Consider the following 27,992-nt stretch of genomic DNA (forward strand, 5'->3'; position numbering starts at 1 on the left):
ATTAATTAATCAGATAACGAAATCATGGATGGTGATAATGTAAGAAAGAAAAAAAAAAAAAAAAATAAAATAAATAAGAAGAAAAAAAAAATAAATAAGATAACATAAATATATGGGTCCAAAAAAGACTACCCATGCATGTATGATAATGTGGAAATGCATATTTATGGTGGCATTTTCGAATATCGTTTTAAATGCATTTATTTTATTTTTCCATCTTAGCAGAAAGAAGTATCAGGAAGAGATATATATCAAATAATAAAAAATGCTAGAGACAAAATAAAAATTGATTACAAATTTTGGTATACTCAACCTGTCCCCAAAATAAATGAAGAATTTAGTGAATCGGTAAAAAATAATATTTATACACTTTGATATTTATGCAATAATATGTATTATTATACATGCACATATATATATTGCTATCCATTTTTAAATATATAAAATTAATATTTTCTTTTATTTCAGATTAATGAACCATTTATAGCAGATAACAAGGTGGAAAATGTTCGGAAGGTAATTAATATATTCATATAAAATGTATATATCTTTTTCCTATAATTTAGGATATGTTTGACATGTTCTTATAAAATTTATACTCTTATTATTATCCTTTAAATCATAAATATATATATATATATTGATTTAATTATATTTATGTGCTGGTTCTTTGATATTAGGATGAGTACAAACTACCCGAAGGGTATGTTTGGTATGTATGTGATGTGAATGATGAAAACGATCGAAAAGAGGTATACAACTTATTAACAGATAATTATGTTGAAGATGATGATAATATATTTCGATTTAACTATTCTTCGGAATTTTTATTATGGGCATTAAGTTCTCCAAATTATTTAAAAGAATGGCATATAGGAGTAAAACGTGTCGATACAAATAAATTGGTCGGTTTTATAAGTGCATTTCCAACTGATATATGTATAAATAAAAAAGTTGTAAAAATGGTAGAAGTAAATTTTCTATGTGTTCATAAAAGTTTAAGATCTAAACGATTAGCACCAGTTCTTATCAAAGAAGTTACTAGAAGAATCAATTTAAAAAATATATGGCAAGCTGTTTATACTGCTGGGGTTTATTTGCCTAAACCTATAAGTGATGCACGATATTATCACAGAACTATAAATGTAAAAAAATTAATAGATGTTGGTTTTTCATCATTAAATAGTAGACTAACTATGAGTCGAGCTATTAAATTATATAAAATTGATGATGAACTAAATTTAAAAAATTTAAGATTAATGAAAAAAAAAGATGTTGATCAAGTTCATAAATTATTAAATAATTATTTATCCAAATTTAATATATATGTTAAATTTACTAAAGAAGAAATAGCCCATTGGTTTATGCCTATTCAAAATGTTATATATACATATGTTAATGAAGTAGATGGAGAAATTAAAGATATGATTTCTTTTTATTCATTACCATCAAAAATATTAGCTAACGAAAAATATGATATGATATATGCTGCTTATTCATTTTATAATGTAGCTACTACAACATCCTTAAAAAATTTAATGCAAGATGCTATTTGTTTAGCTAAAAGAAATAATTTCGATGTATTTAATGCTCTTGAAGTTATGGATAATAAATCGGTTTTTGCAGACTTAAAATTTGGAGAAGGTGATGGTACATTAAAATATTATTTATATAATTGGAAGTGTGCTTCTTTTGACACATCAATGGTTGGAATAGTTCTTTTGTAAAATATTTAGGAATACGAATCAGACAGACGATGTGTTGATAGACTCGAATATAGCGTTAGCATAAAAGAAAGAAAAAAAAAACAATTAAAGAGGGATAATTTAAAATAGAATATGCTAACATAACTTATTTCTTAAAGTATTTTTTAAAAAAAATGGAAAAAAAATGGAAAAAAAATGGAAAAAAAATGGAAAAAAAATTATTTCCTTATCCGAGATATGCGTATAATAACGCAGAGAATATTTTGAAAAAATACAAGATCATTTTTTCATTTTTCGTCAATACATATATATGCACAATATGGCGAAATTCGCAATGTTTATTAAAATTTTATAAAATATGGAATGATCCTATTTTTGATTTTTATGTTGATAAAGTTGTATATACATAAAGCATATACATACGCGTATACACGCGTTATATTGATACACTTAAAAATAATAAAAAAAAAAAAAAAAAAAACTGGAAATTTTTTATATATGCATAAATTAAATTAACTTTTTTTTTGTTCATTGTAATTTTTATAGAATTTTATAAGTTTACTACTAGTTTGAGGTTTTATTGTTTTTAACACATCAATAAAATGCTTTTTACTTAATCCAACAAAAGAATTGGTTGATAAAACATTTTGATCAATTTTATTTCCTTTTTTTTCTGTATTGTATATTTTTAATGTTTCTCGAAGTGCACATATGGAAGCTTCCCTGCAAATGTTCACAATTTCAGCTCCACTATACTTCTTCGTTTTTTTAGCTAAAAAATAGCATAATTCTAAGAGTTGTGAATTGTCATTAATTTTTTCTCTTTTTTTAGTGGTGAAACGTTTAGGTTTCTTCTGATTATTATCATTTGAATTATATTTTTCATTTTCTTTTTCTATACTATTTATTTTATTAGTAAATTTGTTATTTTCTATCACTTTGCTTATTTCACTTTTTATTGGATTCATATTTTTAGTATTAAATGAATCAATATTTCCTTCAAAATAATGTTTTTCATTTTGACTCTGTAGATTTTCACTTTCTTCTACCTGAGTCTGTTCAATAGAGTTGTCCATTTTCAAAGACTCGCCATTATTATCTACATCACTAATTTTATATAATTTAAGAGTTTTCTTTAATATCGAAAATCTTGATTTATAATTTGGAAGTGGAACATAAATGATTCTATCAAATCTGCCCGGTCTTAAGGCAGCTGGGTCGATAAGATCTGGTCTGTTTGTTGCCCCTAAAATGATTACATCTGCTCTGATAGTAATTCCATCAATTTCATTGAGAAGTTGGCATAATACTCTGTTTGAAACAAAATTTTGATTTAGATTTCTATTAGAAGCTATAGAATCAATTTCATCAAAAAAAATAACACAGGGACTATTTTCTCGAGCTTTTTTAAATATATCTCTTATAGTTTTTTCTGATTCACCAACATATTTAGAAAATATTTCTGGTCCTTTAACACTTATAAAATTCATATTTATTTCGCTAGCTATTGCTTTAGCAAATAATGTTTTCGAGCATCCTGGTGGTCCATATAATAATATTCCTTTAGGGGTTTGTATATTATATTTCTCATATAATTTTTTATATATTTTAGGATAAATTAAGCATTCTTTTATACATTGTTTAACGATTTTATAACCTCCTATATCTTTTATTCTAGTTTTTGGTATATCTATATATAATTCTTTCATACCTGATGGTTTGACATATTTTAATCCTTTTGTAATATGGTCATATTTTAAGACACATTCATTTTGGTTAAAATTATTTTTTTTTTCAGAATTTTTTATAAGATTTATTTCATTGTTATCTATATTAAGAATTTTATTCGAGGTAGTTTGATTTTCTTCTTCGGATATATTTTTTGTTTTTTTTATGGCTAGTTTTTTTTTAATTGATCGGTTCAGAATATTTTTTGAAAGAACCCCATTTTCCCTCAAATTAATATACATAGAAACATTTATCAAAGAGTTAATATCTGAGCAAGTAAAGGATTGGCAAATATCTGCCAACTTTTTAATTTGTTTATTATTAATATTGTGATTAATATTGTATAATTTTTTTTTTAATATAGATATTCTATCTTTTAAATTTGGAAGACTAATTTCAATTTCGACATCAAACCGTCCACTTCTTCTTAATGCTAAGTCAAGTTTGTTAATATAATTCGTTGCGCCTATTAAAATTGTATGTGTGTTTTTTCGAACTCCATCCATATTATTTAGAAGAGTAGTTGTATATAAATTTATGTTTGAATTTTCTCTTTTTTCACATAATATTTCAATTTCATCAATAAATATTATAGAGCATTTTTTTTGTTCTTTATATCTTTTATAGCACCGCAAAAAAAGTTCATTTATTTTCATTCCACTATTATTATTATCAATTAAGTCGTTGCTTTTAAATATTTCCATATCTGGAATAAGAAACTCTATATCATCATTCTTAGCAATTTCGGTAGAGATACTAGTAACATCAATAGAATTATTTTTTTTACTTTTTGATTCTTTTTGATCATTAATTTGAATTTCCATTTGTTGAGCACTTAAATTACTCTTCTTTTTTATACTATTAATTTTTTTTTGCAAAATTATCAATTCTTCTTTTATGGCTAATGCTAAAAAAGTTTTTCCACATCCTGGTGGTCCATGAAATAGGACTCCTTTGTTTACATCTATGTTAAATTGATCATATATATTTTTATATAATAATGGTAATAGTATATAATAATATATATCTTCTTTTATTTTTTTATAACCTCCTATTTTATTAAGTCCTTTTTTTTTTGGAAAGAAATCAGTATTGGTTAATATATTTGGATCAACATTTGTATTTTTATCAACGTTTTCATTAAAATTCATTTGCTCAATATCATTTTTTTGTATTATAATTTTTGTCCTTTGATCTATGTATGGTATTTGAAAAACATTTTGTTTAAGCAAGGTATCAAAATTTATGTTTTTGTTATTTTTTTTAATAGTGAGAGATAAAACAGATAAAAATGTGCAAGTTCCCAAAATTGATATTTTAATGAAATTATTTGGAAACAAACAAGTATTTAATAGAGATAAATTTATATATTTTTCAAAATTTTTATTTTTTATATTTTTCCAAAAATTTTCAAGCATACTATTACTGTTCCAATTATTATCTATACTATAACAATAATCTTTTAGATGATCATAAACTTTATTATATATTTCATTTATGCATAATTTAAGTTCTTTTATTGGAACAAATGAATCAGATTTTATTATTTTTATATTAAGAAGAAATATATTTTTTTCCTTTTTTTTGTATTCATCTTCTATATCAAGATTTAAACTTTTTAAGACATATTTGTTAGTATATATACAATTACGATCAACATTGCTTTTTGTATTTATTTCATCAATTCCTTTAAAACAACAATATACATAAAAATTTTCATTTTCTCCTTTTTTATTTTCATTGGTATGACATATTATAGCATTATCATTTTTTTTTACATCTAAAAGTTTAAATAAATCATTTGTGCAATATACATTAAAATCGCTAGCTATTTCACCACCTTCATCTTCTTCTACATTTTCATAATAGAAAAATTTTATTTTTACCATGATATATTATAAATCAAATGATATACCCAATAAATTATATTTCCAAGAAACGTTTAAATCGTTTATATTAGACTAGTATAACTTTTTTATATACATCAAATTTTATTTCTCTCAAATATCAACCGTCTTTTATCAAAAATATATTCATAAAGATTTGTTGATTATTTTTTTACATTTGAAGTTACAACCAGTTTATTTAAAGGGGATGATGTATATGTTAAAGGATTTTATAGTTGGTTGAGGGACTGATCTGTGTTGATCTATTTAATTAGCAAACATTGAATTGTATACAAATTGTTTTTTGAAATATATTTGTACTAAGTTTATGGGAATATAACTCCATATATTAAAGGCCCACAAAATATCGTTTTATTCATGCAAACAAAAATGTAGGTATGTCTTTAGGGGTATTAAATATTATTCCCAGAAAAAAATTATTATAAAATCGTAAATTAATGTATATATTTACTTATTTATTAAAATGTGGGAGTAAAAATCGGAGGGGATTATTTTGTGTATGAAAGGACTAATATCAATGAAATTTACATTTCAGTAATGCTAAATGGGAACATAAATAAATATATATATGTATATATGTTTATTTTTATCATCATTTGTTTATTCCCTCATACTATAAATTGTATGGAGAAGTTTCTTCTGAACATGCACAGATACAATTAAAATTGTAAAAAGGGAACTTTATAATATATTAATAAATAAATAAAAAGAAAAAACAGATTAAAATGGCACTTAAAAAATTAAGGTATTATTTTCTAAAAATTTTTTTTTTTTTTTTTTTAAATATTGTATAATTTTTATTTAGCTATTTTGGGTGCTTTTTCACGACATATATAAAATATGACTATGCATATGTTTTGATTGGTTGATTCGTGAACAAAAGTAACATAAAATAATAATTAATAAATACTAAAGAAAAAACCAAAAAAATAAATATTTAAATTAAAAGCAGAAAAAGGAAGTAGCTAATAGGATATATTATTTTAGCAGATTTTGTAGAGTTGTTTTTTTGGATACTCTCCACATTTTAATATTTTTCCATTTTGTGATTTGATCTTTGTTTAATTCTAAATGTAAATCAAATGGATGGGGTATTCAAGGAAGTGAACAAAATAAAAAACGAAAGTGAAACTGAAGATAATGATGATAACAATGGAGGTATAAATGATGCAAAATCTTCTGTATTTGTAAAATCAACAAAAATCCCAGAAAAAACAGATGTAGTAAAAGGGATAAATTTCGAAAAAAAAGTAAATTTACATGAATTTATTAATCAATATAAATATATGGGTTTTCAAGCAACTAATTTAGGTATAGGAATAGATGAAATAAATAAAATGATTCATTATAAATTTTTCGATAATAAAGAAGATATAAAAAATGATTCGATAACATATGATAATAAAAAAAAGTGTATGATATGGTTATCTTTTACATCTAATATGATATCAAGCGGATTAAGAGAGATATTTGTTTATCTAGCCAAAAATAATTATATAGATGTTGTTGTAACAACTGCTGGGGGTATAGAAGAAGATTTAATAAAATGTTTTTCAAAAACATATTTGGGTGATTTCAATTTAAATGGATCAAAATTAAGAAAAAAGGGATGGAACAGAATAGGCAATTTAATTGTTCCTAATGATAATTATTGTATGTTTGAAGATTGGGTTCAGCCTCTATTAGATAAAATATTACGTGAGCAAAATGAAAAAAACGAGGAATTATTTCTAAGAAAACTAGAGAAAAGAAAAAAAAAGATGGAAATGGAAAAGGAAAGTCAAGGTCTCAATAAGTCCAATCAGCAATATTTATCATTTGATGAAGAAGAAGATGATATGTTTTATTTAAGTCCTTCTGAACTTATAAATAGATTAGGAAAAGAAATAAATGATGAAACTTCTTTATTATATTGGTGTTATAAAAATAACATTCCAGTATTTTGTCCTGGATTAACAGATGGATCATTAGGGGATAATTTATTTTTTCACAATTATGGGAAAAAAATGAAAAATAATTTAATATTAGATATAGTGAAAGATATAAAAAAAATAAATTCATTGGCATTAAAATGTCACAAATCTGGAATAATAGTTTTAGGTGGTGGTTTGCCAAAACATCATGTATGTAATGCTAATTTAATGAGAAATGGAGCCGATTTTGCAGTTTATGTTAATACAGCTAACGAATATGATGGTAGTGATAGTGGGGCAAATACTACAGAGGCATTATCATGGGGAAAATTAAAATCTGGAAACAATATTAGTCATGTTAAGGTTTTTGGAGACGCTACTATTTTGTTTCCACTTATGGTTCTTAATTCGTTTTATCTTCATAATCATGGTGAAAAGGAGAAAAAAAGTGATTAGGAAAATTAAGAAATAAAAATAAGATATAAGGAATAGACGGATTATGGTTAATGATATATAAAATGGTATCGATTGAAAGGGGACATTTCTACTAATCGAACAATAGTGTTCGATATGTAAATACATATGCATATATATATAGATGCATTTGTGTTTGTCTGTTTGTTTATTTAATTTTTGTGCTAATATGCGCGTTTATATTGATTTTTTCTTTTAATTACATTACTAGACAGGTTTATATTTATTCATTTAAACATATGCATATAAAGGTATCTCTATTTTGTGAGGATGGGACCTTTTTCATGAATAAACGATTTAAAAAAATATAAAAAAATGAAAAAAATAACAAATTCCTCTTAAAACAATTGTGCATTTAAAAGCAAATATATTTCAGGAATTATAAAAATGTATATTTTAATGAATTTTTTATAAGAATAATTTTGTGAATGTCAAATAAAATAAATGAAATAGCTACGAAGAAAAGTATATAGCAAAACGCATAGGTGTGCATATACTAAAATATATGTTTTTATATATACATATAATGATTAAAGATATAGTGACTGTACAGTTACAGGAACTATAATGTATTGCAAAAATAAATTTTAGAGTAAGTAATATAAAAAGAAGAAATGCATGGCTTCAAATTTACTAGGGAGAATGAAAATGTGAATAAAATAAATAAAAGGATAATGATGGGCCCTTTTATGCACATATATATATATGGCTTAAACTTTTAGATGCACGGTTATTGAACTTTAACAAATCGTGACATAAAACAGATAAGACTATGCAATTTTATTTTATATGTTTCATTAACTCATATAGCTATACTTTTCTCACTCTTGCTCTCTTCATTTTTAGAAGCATTTTCTGTGAACGATACTTGGGCCAGATTCATCGTATTCTTCTTTTGTTATCCACATTTTTTGAAATGTTGAAAGAGAAGATAAAATTGATCCACCTATCCATACCGAATATTTTCTTTCAGGAGGTGCAATAACTTTAATTTTCATAGATGGCGGTGCTAAATTTGTCATTTCGTTAGTTAATCGCTCTCCAATATAATTATACATAGTTGTACCACCACTCAACACTATATTATTATATAATTCCTTTCTTATATCAATATCACATTTCATTATACTTTGGTATGCTGTAATATGTAATCCAGGACATTCCCTACCAATTAATGATGGGTTAAATAAGGCTTCAGGACATCTAAATCTTTCACTACCTACAGTTATTAAATTTCCATCAGGCAATTCATACATTTCTTCAACTTGTTCAGTTCGTTCTTCGGATTTTTTTAATTCTTCATCATAATCTAATGCAATATAACATAACTTTTCTTTTATGTCACGAACTATTTCCCTTTCAGCAGTTGTAGTAAAAGTATATCCTCTTTCAGTAAATAATTTCATCATATAATAAGTTAAATCCCGTCCAGCCATATCTGTTCTATTTATAGCATGTGGCAATACATAACCCTCATAAATTGGAACAGTGTGTGTTACACCATCACCACTATCGAGAACGATACCTATAGAAGAGAAGATAAATGGAGAAAAAAATTATAAAACACAGATAAAAATAAGTTTTTATTTAGTAGGACATATAAATATGTATACATTTTTTTTTTTTTTTTTCATTGAATTAAAGATTTATGCTTTTTGTGTTATACCTGTGGTTCTTCCCGAAGCATATAAAGACAAGATGGCCTGTATACTAACATACATAGCTGGAACGTCAAAAGATTCGAACATGATTTGAGTCATTTTTTCTCTATTTGTTTTAGGGTTTAAAGGGGCTTCTGTTAATAAAACGGGATGCTCTTCAGGAGATACCCTTAATTCATTAAAAAATGTATGACGCCATATTTTTTCCATATCATCCCAATTTGTTACAATACCATGTTCTATTGGATACTTTAACGTTAATATCCCTCTTTTATTTTGTGCTTCATCACCTACATAGCATTCTTTTTGTTCCATCCCTACCATTATATTTGGCATTTTAGGTATTCCTATAATTGAAGGGAATACACATTTTGGTGCATCATCCCCTGCCAAACCTGATTTTACCATACCACTTCCATTGTCTACCACTAAAGCTATTGATTCTTCTGGCATCTATAAATAAAAAATCGTGAACACAGATATTATACATTTTAATATACTATTGAATGATATAAAATTGGGTTATCATTTTTTTTTTTTTTTTTTTTTTAAATCTTGTACAAGAGTATTATTATGTATTTCATATATTACCTTATCTACTTTGTTTTTTTTTTTTTATATTTCTTATTCCGAAAATGAAGTATAAAACATGAATAAAATCCTACAATTATTTTTTATCTTTTTAAAAAATAATAAGCGATGATATTGATATGTAATTATATACTCTTAAGAATACAAATGTTTACTATTTTTCGCTTACACACAATTATAAAAATGTGAATTTCTATAAACCAGAGATTTATTTTTAAGAACAAAGGACTTGTTAACTTGCCAATAATATTTTAATACAAAAAAATAAAATATGATAAAACACAAAAAAATTATAAATAAAATATATAATAAATAAAATGTTAATAGAAAAATATTTTATTTCTCATTTTCATTTAAGTACCAAATATATCCTTATTTTAAATTGAGATATGTTTTTTTGTTTTATTTTACAAATACAACATCTTTCCTAAATTGGGGAACACATGTATGTATGTATATATATGCATGTGTAAATTGTAGGGTATGTTTTCGCCCTTGGTTTTTTTAAATATAAAAGAATCAATAAAATTTGATTTTTTTTTTAAAGCTATAAGAAGATATATTTTATTATAAACCTTCTATTGCTTCAAATAGTGTAAAAAAAAAAAAAAATAGCTAATGTAAAAAAAATATAAGATTATAGAGATAATATTATGATAAAATAATGACGAAGTAATTAAAATATAGATAATAAATAATTAAATTAAAAATGACTGAAATGTGAGTAAAACTTTATGTGCATATGCACATTCGAAAAAAATACATGGTGTTAATTGTAGAAAAGAAAATATAGCATTATAAAACATTTAATATATCTATAAATGTATAGAAATAATAATACTAATTAAAACGATAACAATAATAAATAAACGAATGACGAAGCAAATGAAATTTTTACATAATGTAAAATAGAGACTTATGTTAGTGCGTGTATGAAAAAAAAAAATCTTCAGTATTATAAAAATTTGATATATATTATTTAAAATGTTGAAAAATGTGGAAAATAAATTAAGACAAATTGAAACACACTAATTTTATTATTTTACAAAATATTTTTTTATCATTATAATGAAGAAAGGTATCTATATGAAGAAAGAAGAAATATCTAAACTATATATAGTATTTTATTTTTGTTTAAATTTTCATCATATTTAAGCAAATAAATGATACACCATAGAAAAAATTATAATTCTCTTTGTGTGAATTTCACGCATTAAAGATGGAAGAAGGGGCACCTTGTACATGCAAGCATATGCTTATATTATTTAAAATTTAATTTTATTATTATTACTTTACTTTTTTTTTCATATTTTTTTAATAGAAATATAAAGAATACATGCATGTTCCCAATAGACAGCAATTTTTTAACCGTTATATATATAATTCGGGATTGTCCCATTTTTCTCTGCATCACCATTTTTGCTACACTATATAATATGGTATTTATTATTATTTTTTATTTATAAAAATATTATTTAATTTCCAAGTATTAAGGTTAATAAAATATAATTTTTCATGTTTTTTTTTCAATATAAAAAAACAAATATTTTTTTTCCCCCGTTTTATAAATAGAGTGTATTTTCTTGATTTCTCCGTGGAGAATTTTTGAATTATTGTTCAATAAAAAATATAAATAGCATTATTTTATGTGTTGTTTTTTAAGATATAAAACATTTAATTCACTATAATTATAACTAATGTGGTAACAAGCATGTAATTGTTGGCATTTAAGAAAATATTTTTAATTTTAAAGCTGCAAATATCGATTGCAATTTGGAAAATGGGATTGAAAAAATAATAAATAAATTGTATACATATAATATTTGCATATATACACTTTTTGGTAAATATATAATTTTTTACCTTTTAAATTAATATTATATGAAAAAAAAAAAATATTAATATTTAAGTATGTTGATAATAATTTTTTTTTAAATGTTAGAAAATCAATAATATTTACAACTACATTATTAATGTCGAAATAATTCAATTGTTTCTTTAACCACCGTTTTGTTCGTTTTTTTAACATTTTTCCACTACGCTTTTTCATTTAGATTATATGTATATAATTTTCTTAATTTAGTTAACCTTATCAAATTGTAGTTAAAATTGTTTTTTTATTTTAATATATTTTTTTAGTACTTATGAAACTTTGTGCATATTTGAGAATATTTTGATATGCTTCACTGATTATTAGAAGTTAAAATATAACTAATAAACATTATAGAAATTCGTATTTTATTACAACACTAATAAACATAAAATAGATAAATGTTTTTTTTTTTTTTTTTCTGTTTTCTTTTATATATAAGTATCCATTTTGATTGGTCAGAATTTTTATAATTAAAATTATTTATAGACTGAAAGTACAATTATTTTGTGTGGGTTAAAAAAAAAGAAAAGCGTGTAAATGTTTATGTCTTGAAAATTAAGTAATAATAGTAACAGTGTAGTAACAAGGCAAACTTGAGAAAACGAATTATAATAATTAAGGAAATGGAAAATATAATATAATAAGAATAGAAAGTTTTTATCCTTTTCGTGATATTCTATTTTTGAAAGAATAATAAAATAAACATGGGGGAAACCGCATCCGAGAAATATGTTAGTTTTCAAAATGATCTAATTGAGCATAAACCATCTCATAAAATTTTTGATTGGATTCTTAATTATCCCTTTTTTAATGGTAAGACAAAATATATACATGTAAAGAAATTATAAAAAATATTTTATAGTAGCTAATTTTGTGATTTTCATTATTCTTATTTTGATAAATTATTTTTTTTATCTTTTTAAAGAAAGCCGAAATAACAATTTAACACAACCGTTTAACAATGCCAACTTAAATGATGAAAGTGGCATCGAAAATTCAAACGAACATGCCTCCTTAAAAAATGCACATATTAATAATGCAGAAATTTATTTGAAGAGGGAAAACAAAGAATTAACAACAACCTTGATTAAAAAGGAATTAAATAAAGATAGTAATAATAAAAAAACTAATGCTCTAAAAATATATGTGTCTGAATTTATTAGATTTAAAAATATTTCTACAATTAATTGACTGATGAATGCATTTTTCTGTATAAAAATTTGTAATTCCATTTTGTTCATTTTGTTAATTTTGTTCATTTTGTTTATTTTGCTATTTTGTTAATTTTGTTCATTTTGTTCATTTTTTGCTTCAATCAGATTATAGCGTAATACACAATAGTAAGTTTTACGTGAGTATAATTAAAAAGAGTGAAAAGATGTACAAAGTCTACAATGACAATTTAAGGGAAGAAGAGAGAAAAAAAAAAAAATTTGAAAAAGCTAAAGAAAAGCTATTAAAAAGACAAGAAAATAGTGTATATAGTTTTTATTCTCCAATAAATTTAGATTCGATCAAAAAAAAAAAAAATAGCATAATATTAGAAGAATTTAATCCATTTTTTAATTTTTTTGAACAAGATCCTTATAAAAATATATATCATAGCAATTTAAATTTTCCTTTAAAAATTAACATGCAATTTAATCGCTACTTTCATAAAGTAATAACTAATCTGCTTATGTATCACGGGATTAAAAAAAATATATATGTTATAGTTTTAAATATTATAAATGAAATTTCAAAACATTACCATAATTATGATTACGACATATTGAACAATATAAAGGTAAACCACCATTTCACATGATGAAAAAACTGTCTACTTGAAAAATCAAATGTTTTAATCTTGTGTCACAATATTATGGTGTAATTATATTTTCTATATCTAAATATTTGAAGTATATATATATATGACTATTAACGTTTTCGTTCTCCCTTCTATTACAGGTTAAATATTTTCCTTATAAAAATATAAAAAATAGCTTTTACCTACAAGGGCTAGTTTTTAGTAATTGCTCCATTTATTTTGACAATTTGGAAATAAAAAACCCTAAGATATTATTAATGAATACAGAAAGAATAGCCCAATATGAAGCATTAGGAGTTTCATATCATGATAACTATAATTATGTAAATTCTTTTTTTAAAAAATTCTCGAGTAAAAATGTAAATATAATATTAGTACATGGAGAATTACACTTTTATATTAAAAAATTATTAATGAGTAAAAAGATATATTTCTTTACTAGTATAAAAAAGAAAAACATATTTAGATTATCAAAAATGTTACGTACAAAGGTTTTATGTTATGATAATTTCAACAACTTTAATAACAGTTATATAGCTAAGGGAAATTATTTTAAAATTCAAAAATATAAAAAAAATATAAAAAATATATATGTATGTTGTAATAACAATTTTATAACTCTATGCATATTTGGGAAACAAAATATTCGTGATTCTTCAAATATAAGTGATATGTATAATTTTTCAGACAATAAAAAGATTGAAATAGCTAGCCAAGAAGAGGAAAAAAATAAAACGAAAGACACCCATATTGAAAAGATAAGTAATAGTAATGATGGTAAAAATTCTTTGGAATATTATTTCAAAAATGAAATAAAAAGAGAAAATATTCTTGAAAATTTCATTTCTATTTATTATAAAAAGAAAAGTGATGATTATATTGTTGATTATAATTTTTTGCATAAGGAAAAAAAAATTCCATTTGGGGGAAAAGAGAAAAATGAGAATAAAAAAAAATTATTAATAAATCATTTAAAAAATGTAATAATTATTAAAAAAGTAAAAAAGATAATAAAATATTGTATATTTTTAACATTTCACATTTATAAGCAAATGTATTTAAACCATTACATGGGTAGAATACTAGTACGTCCATATTTAAATAATATAAAGATAAACAAAATATCTGATAAAAATTGTATAAATTTTTATGAAAAATTAAATAATTCTATTATATCATCGTTGTCAAGTTTATTCCTTTTTTATAATGTTCAAAAAATTAAAATAACTCCAATAAATTTGATGTACTATTTATTTCATTTAATAAATATTCAGAGCCCTTTGATCAGAGAAAGAATGAAAATATTATACAAGCTTATAAAACCTAATGATATAATAAAAGAACAAATATATAATAATTATGAACATTGTTTTTTTCATAATGCTGAAAAAAATAAAATAATAGACATTGTAAATTATTTTATTTTTAATAGTTTTATGAAAAATTATGAATCAAATTATGATTATATATATTATTATTTAAATATTATAAATACAACATATCTACAATATACATATAAAGATATAATAATAAATGATGATGATCTTTTAAACAATCCGTGTATTTTGAATAGTTCATTACACAATGATGCTGGCATAGAGATAGAGAGCAAAGTTAATGAAAAGGTGGAAAAAATTATTGCAAAAAATATGCTTTTTTATTGTTATAATCTAGAAATATCAAAAAATATAGAAATGATAACTTATTTTATATGCCCTAATTATATGCATATAAATAATACATACAACAATATTAATATGTATTTTTTTGGGACCAAGTATCTTACATTTGAAAATATTTTTTACAATTTTTTCTTTAACTATAAATATATATGCGATATATCCATTCAGCAGTTTGTGGAAATGATACACTCTCTTAGTTTTACGATGTAAGTATTGAGATCTCAAACAAATGCATATACATATGTAAATACATATATGTGTGTATCAATTGGCATTTCTGTATGTCTCTTCTAAATAAAAGAATTCCTCATTTTTTTATTTCTTTTCATTTTAATAGGATATGCCCATTGGGATCCTGCTCGAACTATTTGATATATCATCAAATATGCATTCAAATACTTTTAAAGGGAATATTGATAACTATGAAAAAAGTTCAAAATGAAAATATAGATGACGAAAAAATTATGACAATAATATGTAACAAATGCTATGCTACAAAAAAAAAAATAATAAATATAAATTTTACTTTTAGTGAATTTTTGTTAACTATTATACATGGAGAAAATTATAAAAATGTTCAATGCAATCACAATGGGAAATATAATAGCTATGAAATTTGTTTTAAAAATATAAAAATAATTTTTCAAGCACAACAAAATTATATATGTAAAATTGCTTCAATTCAAAATGAAATAAATGTAAGGGATAATAAGGATTCAAATATTATACAGAGACAAAGAAAAAAACAAAAATTGAGTAAAAAAAAAAATAATATAAAGAAAATAGTTTTAAAATATATTGAAAAGCATATAAAAAATATTATTCACAACAATGTGTTTTATTACTTTCCATGTGTGTGTGTAACGAAAGAGAGAGATCATAATAAGTTTTGTAGTTCTGGGAAAATAGGTAGAAGACGAGATATAGACCGATCTAAATGGTTAAGTGACATGTATAATAATTTTAATATATACAATATTATAGAGACTTTTCCACTTTTCACAATCTCAATGTTACCAATGTATTGTTCATTAAAATATTTAATATATAATTGTGCGATTAATTATTATAGATCAAAAAATAAGCATTTATATGAAAAAAACAGAGAAAAAAATAAGAAAGAAAATTTTAATAATTCTTATTCACCTATATATTTTAAAAATAATTGTAAAAAATGTAAATATTTAAAAATTTCGAATTTTTCAATACTGGTATTTTTTAATATGTTATTTATTATAAAAAGAATATTTTGTAATTTTTACATTTCGATTAATTTTATTATAAATTTGTTAAATAAAAATATATTTATAAAATCGAATGATATTTTGTACTGTCTTAATTGTATTTCTACTATTATTCAAAATAACATGAATCAATCAGATGAGAATTTTAAAGAAATTGAAAAAGACTGGGAACATATTTCACAAATAAAACCAAACTTACAAGAATCTTTAATTAACTATAATTTAAATGAGATAATGATTCGAGAAAATATTAACCCTTTTAATGACCAACTAAATAAGGAATATGATAAAAGCAGAGGAGCTTCAAGCACTTCGAGCATTCAATTAGGTATAAAAAAGGCACAAAGCGAAGAATTCTTTAGTAAGCTGTCTCATAATACTATTCGAAACACAAGTTATAATAAGTTTCTTACAGCAAACAGAGACGAATACAATTTTACTAAATACATGAAAACATTTACACTGAGTTATTCGAATATTGGTGAATTAAATGGAATTTTAAACAATCAAAGAAATAAAGAAGCTGTAATATATGGGTTAAAAGCAACTAATGATCATATTTCATACATATTAAATGATATTTATAAAATAAAAGATATTTTATTTAAAAAATTTATAATATTTAAAAAATATAAAAAAAAAATGAAATATTATAAAAAAAAATTAATTTTTATTTTTAAAAAAATATATTTTTATGCAATTACAAGTTTAAAGAAAAATCATTTTACTTTAAATATGGACATATTCTTTTCATTATATATTATGCTTTTAGAAAAGATAAATTTTAAAATTCAAAAAAATATTGAAAAAATGACAAAGTTGATAACTAAATCTAAATTGCAACATTTCTACATTAGTAAAAGTATTTCTAAAAGGGAGAGAAAAACCGGTGTCTCGTTTTTTTTTGAACAAATCCGAAATTTAAAATCGAACAAATGTATTGATCAAACTAATAAGACATATGCAAAAGTTTACAAAAATGTGGATAAAAAAACAAATGAAAAAAATACGAAATGGAGAGAAGAAATCAATAAATTAGAGAAATATAAATGTAGAAGAATAAAGTGTAAAAAAAACAAAGATAAAAATAAATTTTGGATGACAAGAAATTATTACAAAATAGGCATATATAATAACAACGTTAATGAGACTACAGATAATCCAAACATAGATTTTTCATTTGTTCAATGTTATGATGTATATAAATTATACATGAAAGAAGCTTATTATATTTATAACATTGAAAATTATAGAAAAAAAAAATATATAGACGATATTAATAAAGAAGAAAATGAAAATTCAAGCAAAAAACTGTTTTACGCACATATATCAAAAATAGTGGATTTAGTAAGAAATGAGAAAAACCAAAAAAACGAAGAAAGGGTGGAGATAAATTATACAATAGGTGAGAAAGACATAACAAAAGAGAATTTTGTTTTTTTATTTAATCAAAATGATATAGCTAATTTAATATTTCATTCGTTGATATCAAATGAATATAATATAAAGTTAAAAAATATATATAAAGCTGAAGAAGAAAAAATAATACAAGAAAAGAGGCCACAAATATGTAATAATAAAGAAGAAAGGAATATTTCTTCCTTTAGTATATTTGGTAATAAGAAATTCGAGGAAGAAAAGAGCGGGAACACTACTTTAGGAAATGAAAGTATTCAAGATATTATTGATGATAAAAAATGCAAACAGTTTCAAACTGATAGTAAGATTTTAAAAAGACAAAAAAGTAATACTTCAAAAAGATTAATAAAACAAAATAAGGAAGTTAACCAAAAATATGATAAAGATATCGATAAATTTATAAAGAGTAAACTAAATAAGCTGCTAAATATATCTCTTAAAAATAATATGATAAATGAATTTATAAATAGCAAAAATGATGATTGTATAAATATAGTACTAAATGATAATATTACGGTTTCTATTTATTTCCCTCTTCAATTTTATTATTTAAGAAAACATCTATGTAAAAAAGAAGAATCATTTTTAATATCACTTATAAAAAGTAATTATATAAATTTTGATCATAAAAAAAAACATTTTATTAAAACATATGATGATAAATATATTATAAAAGAAATAAATGCACATGAATTTAAATCTTTTATAACTAGATATAAAGAATTTTTTCAATACTTTTCAAATATCTTTTTCAAATCTCAAAAATCAGTGATGTGCTTTTTATTTGGATTATATCAAATTACAATAAAAAAAACAAACCGTAAAACATTAAAAAGCTATATTATTTTAGAAAATATAAAAATTGCAAACCATAATTCAAAAATATTAATTTTTGATATTAAAGGAGCTAGGAAAAAAAAAAACATACAAAAATTAATTAAACAAAATAAAAAAAGTATCTCTATTTTTGACAAAAATTATAATTTGTCTTTAAATACATCCAAAATAACCCAAGATGATGAAAACGATGGATCGGATAATTGTTCTTCGGGAATTTCAATGAATTTAAATTATTTTAATAAATACCTTAAAAATGAAAAAAAAATTAAGTTAGTATGCAAATCTTATAAAAGTAAAAATAAAGGCGAGAAAATTAGACAGATTGACGTTATGGGAGAAAAGGGGGAAGACCTATTAAATTCGGAGATGGTCTTTTCAGGTATGTCTAATGATATTCAAAATGTATCGCCACAAAAAAAAATGCATACACATAATATAAGTCGAAATAACAACAGTAGTAGTAGTAGTCAAGGTAATGAACAGATAATACATTGGGCATACATAAATATGAGAAAGAAAATGATGTGTGGTTTGAATTATTATTATAAGATTAAATTATTTGAAACTTCACCGAATGTGATGAAATTCCGAAACATGTATATAGTTCTTAAAATGGGCAAAGGAGTGGAAATAGATAGCCAAAATGAATACAAAACAAATAATGAAATAAACCAAAGCAAAGACGAAAGTAATACAAAAAAAAAAGAAATGAATAGTAGAAGGAAATATATAGAAAATATCTTCATGAAAGAAATCATTATTAACACAAAAAAGTATTTAGCAATAAATAGACAGGTTTTAAATTTAAAAAGAAAAAAAAAAAAAAAAATTGCCCAAAAAAAAAGAAGAAAAAAAAAAATTCAAAGTAAAAATCATTTATATTATTTAAAAAGAACATTATATTTTTTAAGAAAAAAAAAGAGTTTCATATTAAATAAAGATAATTTAAGTAAACATATAGTAAAACATAAAAACATAAACGAAGAAAAATATGATTTTATTGATAAAGATAATTTATATAATAAAAATTTAGAAGCATTAAATTCAATAGAAAAATATAATCATTTTGTAGTGGATAATTATAACAGTTATAAGGGATATACAGTGTTGTTTGATGACAATTTTCGAGATTATATTAAATCAAAAGTAATAAATTTAGAATATAAAGATTATAAATATTTGATGGATTCATTAAAAGAAGATAGTGATTTTTTATCCTCACAAGATATTATGGATTATTCCTTACTTATACATATAGACATATCAAATCATGTTATTATTTTTAAAATAATTGATTATTTAAGACCATATACTTGGGATAAATCTGTGGAAAATTTTAGCAAAAGTGTTCTTTATTTAACAAAGGGTTATAGACCAACCATTATACAGTCTGAATATTATAAAAAAAGATTTTTAAGTAACATAAAGAAATATGTCTCATTTTATATTCCTATACATGCCCTTAATAAGGATAGTGTTTTTAAAATAACACCTAAGTCGAAAATAAAAGAATATGAAAAAACAACCCAAAATGAAAAAAGTTTCTCTATTATTACATTGAACAAAAATAACCCTTATAGAAAATATTTTTTTTATAATTTATTTAATATAATTATACGATATTATGGGAATTTTCACATATATATGAAATATTTCAGAGTAAATAAAAATAATTTACATATGAATTCATTTGGAACAGATATTTATTCGAAAAAAAATTTATATATTTTTTTAAGTTATTATGCGAAAGAAATGTATATAAAAATGATTACAGAAAAAGAGGAAGAAAACAAGCAACAAAATAAAAACTATTATAACTGCAATAACAATAATGAGCATGTAAAATTATATATGCAAAATAGAGATCCATTTTTTATGTGCTTCAATAATGTAGACAATAATAGTTTTAGGTACATACAAAAAGAAGATCGAAACGATAATGATAACAAACTAGCTATACATAGAGATAAAGGTGGAATAAATGATCAAGTGTCATCTCGAAAGATGATAAATATAAATTTACTGAATAATAATTTTATAAATTTAAATAATACCGATCACAAGGATTATAATAAAACTATCGAAATTATTGAATATTTAAGAAATCCTATTTTCCCATATTATACAGTAGAACAATATAATTTCTTAAATTATGATTATACAAATATTAGAAGTAATCATATTTATGATGATATATTTTCACAATATTATAAAAATACTTTATATTTTCCAAATACTCTTAATATAAATGATAAGAAAAATAGTTTAACCGATTTTTCAAAAATTCAATCAAATCCCTTTTTTAATTCAACAAATAATTCTTTTGATATAAATAAATATAAAATGCTACAAAATATATTTTATAACCGAATTTCGGAATTTCAAATTACGATTTTAAAAAAATTACAAAAACATAATTTTAATATTGAAAGTATTTCCAATTATGTTAAAAATAATTTATATATAGAAATGAATGATGTTAATATCCATCACAATAATATAAATTATTTGGATATCTATAACATTTTTAACATTTGTGAAAAAAATTTTAATACTAAATACAATAGAAAAAAACATAGAAAAGGAAATAAAAAAAGAAAAGAAAATGTTCTTTTGTATATTCCGTCTTATTTTTTATTTTCCCTTGAGAAGAAATAATTAACCATATGGCATTAAAAAAAAATTATTGTTCTTCCCCACAAAACATATAATAAAATAAATATAATTTTTTTAAAAATAAAATTATAAAAAATGTAATAAACAAGATACAAACTACTTATTAAGGATATATATGCATAACTAAATATATAAACCCAAATACATATCGTGTAAAAGGTAAATACCTGTGTATTGCCTGTATTTTTTTTAATATCGGCATTTTGTTTTTGTACTAATTTTGTTAACCATAAGAATTAATTTTTGTCTCTCCACACATTCCTATTTTCGATATACATATACATTTATTTATATATATATTTAGAAGAAAATATTTATTATATTTTTTTCTCTTTTTAATAAAAACGTCAATTGGAATATTTGGTCTTTCATTTATTTACATTGATTAAAATATTTGTTTTGTTTAAATATTTTTTTATAATATTTGAATGCTTGTTTTTATTTAACCTTTATAATTGTTATGTAAACAAATTTCATAAAAATGCTTATTTAAGTTGATAATTTTTTATCCCACATATGTATATATATCTGTGCATTATAATTAACTAATAAATTTTCTATGATTTTTAACCTTGACAAACATAAGTTTGATCAGAATGACAAACCGTTAATTATAAAAATGTGTTTTTACAAATGTGTGTATCATTTTTATTAATAATTATTATATATAATAATATAGTTAGAATGTTTATGTAGACAAAATAAAATGTATAATGCTTTTTTTAATTGAGTCACATAAAAATATAAAAAATAAATGAACACAAAAATACATACACATTTTATGGTGTTTGATCATTATTTTGGCTTGGAGATGTTTTTTTACAACTAAAATTATATTTTTATTATTAAAGAATTGTTGTATATACATAATATGTATATTGCAACCTGCTCATATAGTAACACAAGATAAACAAAAGAAGCAATGTGTTATACAAATTTGTATGCATTTTCTACAAAAGAATAAAAGTATATGATTGTATAAATATGTTCAGTTTCTAACATTTTATTAGTTTTGCACAACAGTGCTAGCTATTTTGGGATTTTTTTTTTTTTTTTTTTTTTTTATCGCTGTAATAATATAAATGATATATAAAATATAGCATTTAAATAATATATAAAGCGCTATACGACAAAGCAAATATTTTATATAAACACACAAAAGTGTATGTGAAAGCACATATATCTATTAACAATATATATTATTATAATATCAATATCATTAATTATGAAATGAAAAAAAAATAATACATTTCTTTTTTTTTCTGTTTTTTTTGAATTTACCAATTTGGACCTTGTTCCAGTAGTAAAAATAAAATTAAAAAAATAAGTGGAAAGCTATTAATCTATATGTATTTTTTGTTTCCAATTATACTGCATAACTGAATTATTTTTTAACGCTTATCATAAAAAGGGCACAATAAAAATAATTTAATATGCAGTACAATATGTGCATGATATATATGTAGCAGTAATATATGTATAATATAAATATCTATAGCGTTATTATTATTTTTTAATTTTCTCCCATCTATAATAATTATATTTATATTTTAAAAATAATGTATATATATGTATATCCAGTATATAAGGAAAACCTCTATTATTTTAATATATCATTCAAAAATTAGAAATTAAAAAAAACATAAAAAACTACAGAACTTTAATTGTAATTAGAAATATTGTTTTAAAAAATTATTTTGTACCTTACTAAATAATATTATAATAACAAATAAATATATTTATATATATTTCCATACTTTCTGCTTTTAACTGTAAAGTTATATATTCTTATATTTTTTTATCAAAAATGGATATGCTAAATCCTCAATTTGAAGCAATTGGAAAGGAATTTGTAAACCACTATTTCCAGCTATTTAATACGGGAAGGTAAAAACAAAATGAAAAAGAACAAAGAACAAAAAAAATAAACGAAAAAAAACAATGCAATATATATAATGTATATATGGGGTCATGTTATATAAAACAATCGTACAACATATATATATATTTCTCCTTAATAATCCAAAAAATCACTAAATTTTATAAAATTTGTGAAATATATTAATGTAATCTGTGTATTTAAACATTTTATTATATTATTATTTATGGATATATATATATTTTTTTTATTTTGTCTCTATACATAGAAATGAATTAGCTAGCCTTTATAAAGACATAAGTATGATGAGTTTCGAAAATGACCAATGCAGAGGAACTAACCAAATAATCGAACGATTAAATAAATTGCCACCAACAGTAGTACATAAATGCTTAAGCTTGGATATTCAACCCACCCCAAATAATGGTATTTTAATATTAGTTTGTGGTGATATAATTATTGAAGAAAATAAGCCTTTAAAATTTGTTAGGACTTTTCATCTATTCCCTTTACCCAATGGCGGATATTTCAGTAATACAAAATTATCATATATTATACATGAACATATGTGTATGTATTTTCGTAGCATATTTATTTGGGTAAACATTATTTCTTCTCTCTTTTTTTATTTTTTTTCAGTTTTCAATGATTTATTCAGATTTTGTATTAGTTAAGCAACCACTTAAAAAATGTGATGCATAGAGCGGCGAGGAAATTGTTAAGTTATATTTTACCTTAACTTATTTATTATATCTATTTTATTTTATTTTTGAATAAGTAAATTCATTAATTTAAGAATTGTACATATGCCCACTTATGCTGACATCTACTCATGCATTCAAATAATATTAATATTTATTTCACTGCAATGCTCACTTTTATAATAAAACTAAAATACTCCTATAGGAAAACGAATAAATAATATATGAGTTTATATAGATAGAAACCATAAAAAAATAAATCTTTATATTTTTCGAATAGAAAAAATCTTATATCTACGCATATTTTATATATGCATGTTTTTTTCTGTATCTGGTTCAATTTTTTTACTTATGAAATTATTTAGTTAAGGATAAAGAATGTAAAAATAAATATAACATTGAGGAATTTGATATATACATTTTCCATTAATCTCAATATCCTTTCTGTTGGAGATTCCATTTTTGAATTTTTCGAAAAAATACCCTCATCTATAATATACATACATTTGCTTATATGCATGTTTGATTTTTTTGTATGACAAATGTTTACAAATTATTGTAATAATAGCCATTATTAAGAGAAATTTTAGTTAGGATTAAAAAATGATAATTTGGTATATATTAGTTTTTTTTTCTAATTTCAAATTTATTTACTTAGGTTTTTAATGTGTGTTATGTATTATTAAGATATGCCCATCAGAAAATTTTCATATGTCCATTTATATCTACAAAAATAATAGACAATAGAGAAAAATGTAAATAAAAAAAAATATATATATTGTCTTAATAATTTAGAAAAAAAAATTGGAATCATTTTTAGAAATAATTAAAAAAATGTACATATATATGTGTAAATATTTACTTTGGTTTCTTAGACATAAATAAAATATATTATTATGTCTAGTGTACTAATATAGATATGTTGAATTAAAAAAAAAAATAATAATATTAATAATTTAATCTTTTTATTCAAGATATGAGCAATTTTCTCCAAAAAATAATATAATAAAAATAAAACTAAGATATTTCATTATAATTTATATTTCTATGTTTATCCATACTTATGCTAAAAATGCACAACATGCGTATATGTAGGATGTTTTCTCCTATTGTACAATATCCACAATTAATATAAAAATATAATTGATTTTTTTTTGAAAAAACAAATGGTGGGAGATACTATAAAAAAAAAGGATTGCACAGGTTTTATAATTAATGAAGAGGATGAATTTTTAAATATATTTAATTATAAAAATATAAAATGTTTTAAATTTCCTAACTATATATATATTGGCCAAATTAAAGGTAGATAAATTCAATTTATAGTATGGTACATCGTCATTTAATATCTATCAAAATTTATGAACTTACATTTATATAAATAGAAGGGAAGGAAAAAAATATCTTCTCTGTGTATGTGTATCCAGCTTTTTGAGTTTTTATAATGATACAATTTTTATGTGTATTTTATGATTTTTTTTAGAATCAAATGAAACTGAAGGAATAGAGGATAACAAAAATGAGACAAATGTCAATAAGAAAAAGGGAAAGGAAGAGTTAGGAAATAGAGAAAAAATAGACAAAAGTAAAAAAAATGTGAAAAAAAAAAAAGTGGAAAATATTATAAAAGAAGGGTATGGTATACTATTAAGTTTAAAAAAAAATGCTTTTAATGAAGAAATAATAGTAAACAAATTTATTGGGAATTGGAAAAATAATAAAAAAAGTGGGTTAGGATTAAATATATATTTAAATAAAAATATATATTATGGATATTATATAAATGATATGAAAAATGGTTATGGGAATTTTATTTGGAATGATAGTAAATCAACTTATGAGGGGAATTGGGTTAATAATTATATGCAGGGTAATGGAAAATATAAAAATAAAAATTATATATTTGATGGGAATTTTCATATGAACAAGTTTATTAATTTTAATGGGGAATGGATAGATATAATTGAAATTGAAAAAAATAATTCTAAAAACAATAGAGTTAATAAACAAATAATTTTAAATAATAATATAGATTTAATTATATTACCTTTTGATTTTTTAAAAGTTAATCTCAAAAAAATTGCTAATATGATTAAGTATAATTTTAATAAAATTCCTTTTATTATACGTTCTAAAAATTTTATGGATAAACATAAACAAAATATTGATTTGTCTAAACTTATTTTTTTAAGTTATTACTTAAATACGTTAGAAATAAAAAACTATTTGGATGATGACCAACTAACTTTTGACAATTTAGGAAAGAATATTTTAAAAAATCAAAATATAAATTTCGATCAAGATTATAATAATTACAATGTATCGGATTTTGATGAAACGGAATCTGAATTGAATATCAAAAGTGACACTCCTTGTTCTCATACATCTGATCAAGGGAGTGAATCAACTACTTCTAATAACACTGACAAAATTAGTTCTAACGATAGAAGTAGTGAATTAGAAGATTCCATCACTGCTTCTAATAGTAATGATTCTACAACTTCTTATGGATCTAGAATGTCTATATTTTCCAATATTCCCGAAATATGTAGCAAACAAAATAGTTTAAATTCAATAAAGAGTGATAATGAAAATATAAACTCTCCAAATAGAAGCACACTAAATAATTTGATTGAAAACAAAACTGAAAGTATAGAAAGTGATGGTAGTGAATTGAAGGAATATATAAAAAATCGAAATTCATCAAGCATAGAGATGGATAAAAAGGATAAAGATGCATTTTCAAAAAGTGGTAGTATAAGAGAAAATGATTTAGACAATAATGAAAATGATAATAATTTAAAAGAATCAAATTGTAACTCTAAAAATAGAGAATACTATAATCTTAAAATGAGCAATGATAGCACTTATGTTGATATTGAAAAAAAAAGAAAAAATGAAATAAATAAATTAATCAATAAATATATTAATATTTATAATAATTGTGAAAGTGATTCAAGTGAGTATAGCATATTATCTAGTGGGAAGGAAATCGACAAAAGTTGCAAAAATGATACTAATAATGAGGATAAAACTGAAAAAATAGAAAATGAAGAGAACGAAAATAAAAATGAAAAAGACAAGGAAGAAAATTCTAATAAAATAATCAATATAAATAATAAAGAAAATAATTATGATGATATAAATAAAATAGTTAAAAATGATATTTTAAAAATATATATAAGTATTAAGTTTTTAAAAAAATTAAGAAAATGTAATTTGTCTTGTACTTATAATATTAATAAAAAAATAAAAAATTCATTGATTTTGAATTATCCATTTATTTTTAATCTAAATTATGGGAAAAATAAAAATGAAATGGTATTAGATCATCTTTTTATAAAAAATGTTACCATACCCAAGTTTTGGTAAGAAAAAAAAAAAGAGCGGTTTGAAAATAAAAGCATAATAATAACTGTATATATATTTTTTACAAAATTGAAATATACATTAAGAATAGTAACATTCATAAATATGTAAACAAGCCATTAGTTTTACATTTAATATATTTTTGGTTTCATTATTTTTAATAGGAACTTAAGTAACTATTTTGGAAATTCGATGGATAAAATTTCTAAAGACATTTTCACGCCGTTATATTTTGATTTCAGAAATGAAAACAAAAACATTTTTAATTTTTCTCAAATTAATAAAAATAACAAAGTAAATTTAGAGAACGATTGTGAGGAAACAGATTCTAATCTTAATTTTTTTATGGTTACAGATTTATTAGTAGATGATACAAACGATATAAATTATTTAAAATCATTGCTTATAGATAAATTTAAAGATTTTTTATATGTAAACAATTTATTTTTTATCATAATTGAGTGATAATCAGATTGTATATATATGTTTTTTTCTTAAATGCTTTGAACAAGAAAAATGGGA

At 22.0% G+C, this 27,992-nt stretch overlaps 7 protein-coding genes across 7 annotated transcripts; 5 read left to right on the forward strand and 2 right to left on the reverse strand.

Moving 5' to 3' along the window:
- Nucleotides 1-24: 24 nt before the first annotated feature.
- Nucleotides 25-1,727, forward strand: PY17X_1032200 (glycylpeptide N-tetradecanoyltransferase, putative; the record flags this gene model as incomplete). The annotated part of the gene is made up of 4 exons (XM_724234.1): nt 25-39; nt 223-348; nt 469-516; nt 681-1,727. The coding sequence occupies 4 exons, from the start codon at nt 25-27 to the stop codon at nt 1,725-1,727; spliced, it is 1,236 nt and encodes a 411-aa protein (XP_729327.1).
- A 491-nt stretch (nt 1,728-2,218) lies between these two features.
- PY17X_1032300 (ATPase) lies at nt 2,219-5,323 on the reverse strand (the record flags this gene model as incomplete). Its single annotated transcript, XM_724233.1, has 1 exon — nt 2,219-5,323. One exon carries the CDS (start codon nt 5,321-5,323, stop codon nt 2,219-2,221), a length of 3,105 nt encoding a protein of 1,034 aa, XP_729326.1.
- Nucleotides 5,324-6,423: 1,100 nt separating this feature from the next.
- On the forward strand, nt 6,424-7,710 carry PY17X_1032400 (deoxyhypusine synthase; the record flags this gene model as incomplete). Its single annotated transcript, XM_724232.1, has 1 exon — nt 6,424-7,710. One exon carries the CDS (start codon nt 6,424-6,426, stop codon nt 7,708-7,710), a length of 1,287 nt encoding a protein of 428 aa, XP_729325.1.
- Nucleotides 7,711-8,570: 860 nt separating this feature from the next.
- Nucleotides 8,571-9,842, reverse strand: PY17X_1032500 (actin II; the record flags this gene model as incomplete). The annotated part of the gene is made up of 2 exons (XM_724231.1): nt 8,571-9,253; nt 9,395-9,842. 2 exons carry the CDS (start codon nt 9,840-9,842, stop codon nt 8,571-8,573), a joined length of 1,131 nt encoding a protein of 376 aa, XP_729324.1.
- A 2,715-nt stretch (nt 9,843-12,557) lies between these two features.
- PY17X_1032600 (conserved Plasmodium protein, unknown function) lies at nt 12,558-21,503 on the forward strand (the record flags this gene model as incomplete). The annotated part of the gene is made up of 5 exons (XM_022956317.2): nt 12,558-12,666; nt 12,779-12,964; nt 13,173-13,639; nt 13,801-15,548; nt 15,680-21,503. The coding sequence occupies 5 exons, from the start codon at nt 12,558-12,560 to the stop codon at nt 21,501-21,503; spliced, it is 8,334 nt and encodes a 2,777-aa protein (XP_022813373.2).
- A 1,825-nt stretch (nt 21,504-23,328) lies between these two features.
- On the forward strand, nt 23,329-24,074 carry PY17X_1032700 (nuclear transport factor 2, putative; the record flags this gene model as incomplete). Its single annotated transcript, XM_022956318.1, has 3 exons — nt 23,329-23,408; nt 23,669-23,931; nt 24,040-24,074. 3 exons carry the CDS (start codon nt 23,329-23,331, stop codon nt 24,072-24,074), a joined length of 378 nt encoding a protein of 125 aa, XP_022813374.1.
- A 1,193-nt stretch (nt 24,075-25,267) lies between these two features.
- PY17X_1032800 (conserved Plasmodium protein, unknown function) lies at nt 25,268-27,935 on the forward strand (the record flags this gene model as incomplete). Its single annotated transcript, XM_022956319.1, has 3 exons — nt 25,268-25,406; nt 25,585-27,469; nt 27,635-27,935. The coding sequence occupies 3 exons, from the start codon at nt 25,268-25,270 to the stop codon at nt 27,933-27,935; spliced, it is 2,325 nt and encodes a 774-aa protein (XP_022813375.1).
- Nucleotides 27,936-27,992: the final 57 nt, after the last annotated feature.

This window comes from Plasmodium yoelii, assembly GCF_900002385.2.
Source record: "Plasmodium yoelii strain 17X genome assembly, chromosome: 10".
NCBI lineage: Eukaryota > Apicomplexa > Aconoidasida > Haemosporida > Plasmodiidae > Plasmodium > Plasmodium yoelii.